The sequence below is a fragment of the Rhinopithecus bieti genome, unplaced genomic scaffold (assembly GCF_001698545.2).
Source record: "Rhinopithecus bieti isolate Rb0 unplaced genomic scaffold, ASM169854v2 scaffold_15146, whole genome shotgun sequence".
Classification (NCBI taxonomy): Eukaryota; Metazoa; Chordata; class Mammalia; order Primates; family Cercopithecidae; genus Rhinopithecus; species Rhinopithecus bieti.
Genome location: NW_016808195.1, coordinates 1,110,729 through 1,120,148, shown reverse-complemented (window position 1 = coordinate 1,120,148; position 9,420 = coordinate 1,110,729). Strand labels below are relative to the sequence as shown.

At 48.6% G+C, this 9,420-nt stretch overlaps 1 protein-coding gene across 2 annotated transcripts in view; it reads left to right on the top strand.

Moving 5' to 3' along the window:
* The window catches only part of C1QTNF2 (C1q and TNF related 2), a 24,007-nt gene that overhangs the window by 7,188 nt on the left and 7,399 nt on the right, over positions 1-9,420 (top strand). Inside the window, exons 1-2 of one of the 2 annotated variants that reach the window (XM_017885736.1) lie at positions 4,066-4,188; positions 9,001-9,253. In XM_017885736.1, coding sequence (XP_017741225.1) covers positions 4,168-4,188; positions 9,001-9,253 — 274 coding nt within the window. In that variant the 5' untranslated portion in view covers positions 4,066-4,167. Of the gene's footprint in view, positions 1-4,065; positions 4,189-9,000; positions 9,254-9,420 lie in introns of those variants that run through there. The other variant, XM_017885734.1, reaches the window with a different exon arrangement.

Genomic DNA, 9,420 nt, shown 5'->3' with positions numbered 1-9,420 from the left:
CAAAAAAAAAATAAAAAAATTAAAATAATAATAATAATAATAATAATTTTATGGTGATTACATGTTGAAATGATGATATTTGGGAAATAATGGGCTAAATAGCATTGAAATTAATTTCACCTGCTTCTTTTTTACTTTTTTAATGTGACTACAAGACAAACTGACACGTGTGACTTGCATCATTTTCCTATTGGGCCAAGCTGCTCACACCCACTCCCCCACTGCTGTGGTCAGGCACGTGGAGACGGGCCCTGGGGATGCGATACGGGGATGTGAACACCCTCAGCCGCCTTCTCTCCCCCTCACATCTCTCACAGCTGCTGCATTCTTCTCTCCCACGGCAGTCCTTGGTCTCCATGCGGCAGAAAACAGCTGTAGACAATGCCAAAGCTTGATGGCTTTGTCTTTGGCCACTCCAGAGACTGACTCTTGCCCTCATTGTGCAGAGGAGGCAGCTGAGGCTCAGAGGTGCAGCAGGCCAGGGCCCCGGGGGTGGGCTCCACTGCCCACCACGTTATGCACCACATTTGTCGTTTTGTAAAGGCTGGGAGTGTATATATTAGAAGGTATAAGTATTCGGCTTTAACACACGAGCTGATTTCCTGTGTGCTTTCAAGAATTCTTGCTGAGACAAACCCCTGGCTTCCGAGGCCTTGTTAGATCATGATGTGTCCTTGGATCTCATTTTCTAGGCTGAGCCAGAAATGAGGAGAGAGAAAGAGAGAAAATAGCAGATGAAATATTTTCTGAGGCATCCTGGCAAGTGGGCCCCACAACTTTGAAGCCTCTGTATTTAGACTCTGGACTCTGGACAGTTTCCAAATGGACACTGATCCTGAGATCTGGAGAGAGGGGACATTTTGTGAGTACTGTGTGAGGAGCAGCAGCCAGCCGCTTTTTCCCTCCAAAGATCTCTTTAGCTTTTCAGAGAAGCTGGAGAGGACTGTTTCCAATTTACTTCCTGGAATTCGGGGAGGGCGTGGAATGTTTTTTATTATAATATTCTATTCTCCCATCAAAGCGGATTTTCAGCAAGCTTCATCTGCAAGCAAGCCTTGTCCCTTTTAACACCAAACACAGGGAGAATTGCCCTGCTGGGTGAGATTTGGGTGTCCTCTTCCACCCAGGATGAGGTCTCCCCTGAAACACTCCAGGGGCTCCCAGTGGGAGTTCAGGACTATGATCCCTTAGTTCAGTTGCAACTAGTGACAATTACAATTTTAAATATGGCTCTAACTTTTGTATCATGTTTTGTTTTCAAATCCACTATCTTTTTTGATTCTCTGAATAACCCTGTAAGGCAGACTGGGCAAATGTTAATATGTCCATTTTACAGGTAAGGAAATGAAGGCCCAGATAAGATGAAATGACTTTTTCACAGTCACATGATTAGTAAGTTACAAAACTAGGACTGGGACCCTGGTCTTCAGAATCCAAGCCCAGTCATTGCACTGAGTTTTCCTCAGTGGCCAAGTGAGGCTTTGTCATCCACACTTTTATTGAGACCCTTGTGATCCCCTTGCTTTATAAATTGTAATAATACCGGTGGGCTGGGGAGGTCCTCAAATGCCAGTGGGACCTCAACCCCAGCCAGTGTCCAGGCTCTTGACACCATCTCAAGAAGGAATTCAAGGATGAGTTAGAAAATTGTGAAATTATGGTGACTTATTGCAAGAGGAAAAGTACACACTCAGGAAAGGGGCTGTGGGCGTTCTCAAGAGGGAGTTGGGCAGAGGGGTTTGGGGTTTCTATCTTTACTGGTTTCTTTAACCAACAGGTGGAATATTCATGAAAATTCCTGGAAAAAGGTGGAGATTTCCTGGAACTGTGGTGCCACCCATTTCTACACCAAATATGGGTGTTCTCGGAGCTGTCGTGGCACTGGTGGGTGTGTGATTGAGTACATGAACGAGCGTATAAAGAGGTCCTGGGTGAAATCTCGATCAAATCTATCACTATGTTGGGTCCAGTGGGTCTTAGCCAGCTTGGTCCACACCCTGTTTTTCAGGGTCTTATCGGCCTATATAGCCTCTAGTCATGTCAAACTGCTGCCTGGAATTTTCCTCCTGTGACCACCCTGGATCATTCCTGTCTCTGTAAGAGTGGCCAGTTCATTCAAGGTTGTTCAACAGCTGTGTGTTGAGTATTTACTCTATGCAGGTGCTGCGCTAGGCTCCGGCAGCCCAACTGAGAGCAACATGCAGGGCCCATGCTTTCCTGGACCTTCCATTCCAGGGAAAGAGCCAGACAGTTAACAAGTCAAGAAACAAACAAATGCATAATCACAAATTGGGCCAGATGCCTTGAAAGAACAGGATGGAATAAGAGCATATGCAGGGTGGGTGGAATGCTTTGGATCACATGATCAGGGCAGGCCCCTCTGAGGAGATGACAGGAGACCTGAGACTTGAAGGATGAGGCTGGCAGCTACCTGAGGGCTTCCCAGAGGAGGTGAAGGATTGCGGGCATTTTAGGCACAGTTTTTTCCAACCGTGGAGCTTTTACAGTGTCAAACACTGGACTAGATAAAATCTTTGAATGCATTCCTTCACTCATTTCTCACACAAACTCCCTGAGGTAGGTATACTATCATTTTCATTGCATAGTTGAGGGAACCAAGTGCTGGGTGTTCCGTGGCTCTTAACCACGGAGTTAAATGCCACTCCTACCTGTCAGTGTGTCAAAACCTGATCACCAACAGGTCAGATTTATTTGAGCATAATTTACATCTTCCAGTCTGCAAGGGGAGATTGTTCAGCACGCAGGCCTAGCGGGCTTGCTCAAGACAAGTATTCCTGGAACCTCTACTGGCAGACACATTCAGGAAGGATCAGTGAGAGGCCCACGTCCCCACTTCTGGCCCTTCTCACATCACAGTCTGGTCAGAGGGTCCTTGGGAATAAACCAGGGGGCCATGTCCTGTGGGCCAGGAGGAAGACTTCCCTGACAGTAGACTCAGGCTGTGGCACTTTAGCTCCTAGTGCTTTTCTAGAACATGTGTATTGGTGAATCATTAGCTACTTAACAGAGAGATGAGAAGCCAGATTTAAGAACTCATCCATGTTCAGCCAGGGTCGGTGGCTCACGCCTGTAATCCTAATACTTTGAGGTGAGGCAGGCAGATCACGAGGTCAGGAGTTCGAGACCAGCCTGGCCAGCATAGTGAAACCCAGTCTCTACTAAAAATACGAAAAATTAGCCGGGCATGGTGGCATGTGCCTGTAGTCCCAGCTACTCGGGAGGCTGGGGCAGAAGAATTGCTTGAACCCAGCAGGCGGAGGTTGCAGTGAGCTGAGATTGTGCCACTGCACTCCAGCCTGGCAACAGAGCGAGACTCCATCTCAAAAAATAAATAAATAAATAAAAATAAAAAGAACTCGTCCGAGTTTAGCAACCCATGATTCTATTTCTGGGGTTTAACCAACTAATATTTTTTATCCCTTTAGCAGGAAGGCTCTAATGAAGGCATCCATATTCAACTAACACCTTCCCACCCCCAGAAAGGACAATTTAGGAATTGAGATTGTTTTTTAAAGGTGAGAAAGGACTAATACTTACCTCTCTTCTGGTTAATTGGACAGCTCTCTATGGAGCACCTGCTATATGTAAGGCATTCTGCAAGGCTAGCCCCACCCTACGGGCCAGAGAGGGCAAGACCTAGCCCCTGTACTATAAAGGGTCAAAAGCAAGGAGGGATTTGATCTGATTTGGGTTAGAAAAAGCAGAGGAAAAAAGAACTGATTTGTATCAACAGGTGTCAGTGCTCTCTTTTCTGGATTTCAGCCACTGCCTGGTTTTCTCTTCGCTGTGGATTTTCTTGAGGGCAGAGTCCATGTCTCCAACACTTACTAATTAAGCAAATATTTCTTGAACATCCACTGTGTGTGAGGAAGTTTGAGGCCAGGGGACCAGCTGGGGTCCCTGTACTCATGGAGCTTTTATTTTAGTGGAGACACATGGGGGAGGCAACCAAGTAAAGTGAATATGGATGAGTGGAAAGAGCTGGGTAAAGGGAGCTTGCAGAAAGGGGGCGCTGGCTGAGAGGGCACGTCAGGGAATGCCTGGAGGAAGTGACATTTAAACTGAAATACAGCAGATAAAGAGCCAGCAAAGCAAGAGGGTGGAGCCATCAGGTTACTGGCGGAGTGGCTGGCGCCTTGGGGCTGAATGGAGCTTGGCCTGGAAAAGGTAGTGGGGGTGGGAGGGGGGTGCTGGGCCAGAGGAGCTGAGGGAGCCAGGGAGGAGCTGAAGTTGGGGCGGAGGCTGGAGCCAGCTCAGTTGAGGCCTCTTAAGCCGTGGCTGGGGTTCTGATGTTTGCTGTTTAAGCCAGCACCTACTGGAGGGTCTTGGGGAGTGACACCCTGATCTTTTGGCTCAGGCCTTGGAAACACCCACCATTAACAAACCAAAGGGGCTTATAGTGAGGACCCAGGGTCCAGGAGGCTGTCCCCTCCATGCCTCTCATAACCTTGTCTAATCCAAGTGTGGGCCTCTCAAAGGACAGGAGGTCTTGTTCAAACATGGATTTACTCCAGCACCCCGAGAGAGAAAAAAAGCATCACTTGTACATTTTCAAAGTCATGTAGTGTGTGTATAAAAATTGTAAAATAAAATACAGGGCATCAGAGAGATTTCTCTGTGGCTGTGTGTGGTTTTGGTATATGCTTCAAGGCCTTTTCTGTAATGTGGGATATTTAGGAGGAAAAATATAAGAAATGCTGACATAATGGAAAGCATTTGGGTACTAGGGTCAGCCAAACCCAAGTTCAGATATAACTTCTGCCACTAACTAGTTGTGTAAACATAAGTAAATTAGCCTCTCTGAGTTTCAGTGTCTTCTATAAAATGGGGGGAAAATAGCAGGGGCAGGAAGCAAGGGGCATGGATTAAGCACAGTCTTCAGAGGCATACAGACATGGGTTTGAACGCCATCTCCATTAATCCCTGATTGTGTGACTCTTGAGTAGATAACTTCACTTCTTGGAGCATCTGTTTTTTGCTCTGAAAAAAAAAAATGGGACAATAAGGGCTCAAGTAAGCTTCATAGGACTTAGGTAAGCTTCATATAAAACAATGCAGCAGGCTGGATGCGGTGACTCACGCCTGTAATCTCAGCACTTTCGGAGGCTGAGACGGGTGGATCGCTGGAGTCCAGGAGTTCAAGACCAGCAGGTGACATGGCAAGACCCCATTTCTACAAAAAATACAAAAATTAGCTGGGCATGGTGGCATGCTCCTATAGTCCCAGCTACTCGGGAGGCTGAGGAGGAAGGAACACTTGAGCCCGAGAGGTGGAGGTTGCAGTGAGCTGAGATCATGCCACTGCACTCCAGCCTGGGCGACAAAGTGAGAAAAAAAAAAAAATGTAGATACAGAGCTTCACACAGTGCCTGGAACATTGTAGGTGTGTAATAAGGTGGGTTTGCTTCTGCCTTGGTTTCCCCATCTGTAACTGAAGAGGTTGGATTAGATGGTTCCCTGAGGCCCTCCCCAAGTTCATGATTCTAAATGTATTTAAAAGGTGCAAGCTGACAGTGGTGGCACACTCCTGTAGGTCCAACTACTTGGGACAGAAGGCTGAGGCAGGAGGATCACTTGAGCCCAGGAGTTCAAGGCTGCAGTGAGCTCTAGCACCATGCACTCCAGCCTGGGCAACAGAGCAAGACCCCTATCCCTAAAAAGAAAAGAAAAATAAAGAAAGGCCCTGGAAGAGTTAATCTGCCTAGATTCCTCCAGGCCTTAGTGCCCCTCTAAGCACCCTGCCCCCAGGCTTTCTCCACACCATTGTGTAGAGAATGGGGTGAGGGTGGGGCAGGGCACAAGCTGGGAGCAGGGCTATTTGGAGCCTTGTTTTTCTTGGAGGTGCTGTGGAGGCAAGGAGACTCTCCTCTCCCTCCCTTCCTCTAGGTTTGGAACTAGAATCTAGTCTCCCCGCCTTTATTTCCAAAACATTTCCTGGCTGTAGCTCCCAGCACTCCTCTGGGACTCCAGGAGCCTTCAGGCTCCAGCTCAGAAAACCCTTCCTCCCTGTGTGTCTCAGACACACACCCCTCCACCCAGGCACTGGGGCCTGCTCCGAACCACCTTTTGCAGAGAGGCATTCCCTCTTTGTCCAGAGAAGCTGGTGCAAGGCCATTGTGGGCAAGAAAGCAAATCCACCTTCCTCTTGTGGAGCCTGTGTGGCTGGGCATGGAGGTCAGAAGAGAGAGGGGAGTTGTCAACTGTGACAGATGGTTCCCTTTCTCTCCCTCTCTCTTGTCCGGCTGGCTTTCTTTTCTGCCTGTCTTCGGCTAGCTGTTTGCAGGATTCTCATCTGCCTTGAAGACTTGCTTCCACTTCCTTCCTCCCTCTCTCCCTACTGCAAAATGTTTGTGGACTGCAACTTTCCAAATCATTTCGAACCTGCTTTAAAAATTCAGTTTCTATTCTGGGGGTCCCAGTTGTGCTGCAGCTCACAAATAAGGCTAACCAGTTTTCCAAGACCCTCATCATGTAGACAAGGGAAAGAAATGGTGATTCACAGGACCTGGGGAGTGTCTAGGCCATGGTTTTCCAAAAGCACCTGTCATTTATGTAATGTTTCCACGATGTTTGCCGTATCTGCCTACCACCTGTACTATTATTTATGTAACCTAGGTTGAGCAAGTGTGACATCAGAAATACGATCAAACTGCATCCTTATTTTTTCCTACCCCTCCCTACTTATAATTTAGGCAGTGAGGGGAGCTCCTCCTCCCCCTGGTTGAAGTCTCCACTCCCTGGCAACCCTTCCATTCGAAGGTGAGATTTCTTCCTGCTCCCCCAGCGAAGGTGTGAAACGGGCAAGGCCATCTGCTCCCCTTGTCAGCTCACCTCTTTCTAAGTTGAAGGGAGGGGAGGTACAAGGACAGGAGGAGGATTTCTAGATGTTTCATGACTGGGGCGGGCCTAGACTACTCCGCATCTCTGTGCCTGGCAGACATTTAAAGCTATCTTTTCCATGAGGGCCTTTTGCAGGCTCTTTGGGAGTGACCATTTTGGGCCCTGTGATTGTCACACTGCTGGGATGTGGGCAATGAACATTTTCCTTTCTCTGCAAGCCCAGGCCTTCCCCTCAGCATCTGTTTCCAGGGTTAAAGATCCTGGAGGGGGCAGGAGGAGAAGTATGGTCAGCCTGTTTCTGAGAGGAACAGCCAGAGGCAGCCAAAAATCCTGGACAGGCTCTCCAAGAGCCAGCAGCCAAGCAGAGTCTGAAGGGAAAGGAGATTGAAGGCCCGGAAGGAAAAATGAGTTCCAAAGGTCAATGCCTGAGCAATGCCCCTGCCGTGCAACCAGGACCACAGCTGCCGAGGATCCCCCTAATACTCAAATGCTCTGATTGGATAGCCACAGGCTGAGTGAGGACTATGAAGCCCACAGTGCTTTGTATCTGGAAAGAAAACAGATTAAAGTCTGAAAGGCTCAGCATTGCAGCTAGAAGGAACCCTAGAGACCATCTACCTAGTGGTTCCCAAAACAAGGTCTCTGAACCTCCATCAACAGCAAAGCTTGGAAACTTATTAGAAATGCAAATGATCCAGCTTCACCCCAGAACTAATGAATGAGAAACTTTGGGGATAAGGCCCAACAACCTGTGTGTTAACAAACCCTCGGGGTGAGCGTGATGCGCACTGAAGTTTAGGAACCACTGCTCTAGTCCAGCCCCTGTTGTTCAGGTGAGGAAACTGAGGCCCAGAGAGGGAAAAGGGTTTGCCTAAGGTCACAAAGCAAGTTACCATTTCATAGTTGATCTCCATGGCAGGAAGCCATGCCTGGGATGTTCCCCCTCCTGGTTTCATTCCTGAGAGAGAGGCTGTTAATTGCAAAGCAACGGAACTGATTTGTTGAGAGATCTTGGGCAAGTTGCTTATTTCTGCTCTGGGTCTCAGTTTCTACGTATGCATAGTGAGGGCAGGGAGTAGATACCTCTGGGTGTATAGCACATTGGTCTCCGGTGGGATCGTGCTATTGCTGCCATCAGCCTTAAGGACATGGTCTAGCCTGGGACAGGAGGGCACAGGCTCTGGATCTGGATGGCCTGGTTCAAACCTTAGCCCTGCCATCTACTCATCGCGTGATGTAGACCAGGAGCGTCCAGTCTTTTGGCTTCCCTGTGCCACATCGGAAGAAGAATTGTCTTTGGCCATACATAAAATACACTAACATTAACAATAGGTGGTGAACTTAAAAAAAAATCGCAAAAAATATCTCATGATGTTTTAAGAAAGTTTACAAAACTTGTGTTGGGCTGCATTCAAAGCCATCCTGGGGTGCATGCGGCCCACAGGCCCCGGGTTGGAAAAGTGTGATGTAGACACATTGCTCAACTTCTCTGAGCCTCCGCTTCCTCTCCTATATCCTCTAAGAGTATTGTGAAGATCAAGTAATGAATGGAAAGCTCTTAGCACATGCCTGGCGCTCAGGAAGCACCTGGGGGAGGAGCTGCTACTGGCCTGCCAAGGTCGCTCAGGTGATGGTTGACCTCCACTCAGTAACTGAATCCTCAGCCCTCCTCATGCGCAACCCTGAGTCTCCCGTGAGAAGCAGACTACTTGCAAAGTCACCTACAATTCAAACATTTCTACCCTTGTAGAACTGTAACTTTCTATTCATGCCATAGATTTGGATGAAACCATGGATCATTTCTCTCCATTCACAGCTCCTCCCAGTCACCAGTCTCTGGGTCATAAGGTCTGCATCCATTTCAGCCACTCTGGGGGATGATGGTCTGATCATGAGTGCCTCACCCCCGAGACCCCTTCAAAGTGTATTCTGGGTAATGACTCCACTCACCCAAATACTTCCTCAAGCTATGACGACTCTGTCCACATCACATCTACTTGTATGTGATGCAGGAAAGAGCAAGAGACAGAAATCCAGTTGAGTGTATCCCAGCTGCCTCCTCCTGTGCATCCCCTCTGACCAGACCCAGGCCAGCTTGGTGGCCACACTCACCTGTCACAGCTCTCTTGCCTCCCACAGGTGACCACCATGATCCCCTGGGTGCTCTTGGCCTGTGCCCTCCCCTGCGCTGCAGACCCATTGCTTGGCACCTTTGCTCGCAGGGACTTCCGGAAAGGCTCCCCTCAACTAGTCTGCAGCCTGCCTGGCCCCCAGGGCCCACCTGGCCCCCCAGGAGCCCCAGGGCCCTCAGGAATGATGGGACGAATGGGCTTTCCTGGCAAAGATGGCCAAGATGGACAGGACGGTGACAGGGGGGACAGCGGAGAAGAAGGTAAGAGGCCTACACCTGCCCCTCTCGTTCCCACCTGGCTGACAGCATCTGGCATGCGAGGGACGTCATCAAGTTGATAAAACTAGTATTAATCCTCTTCATTATAAATCAGATTACTGTTTACTTATAAACAGAGCAATATATATATATATCCCCCCCCCCCCCCC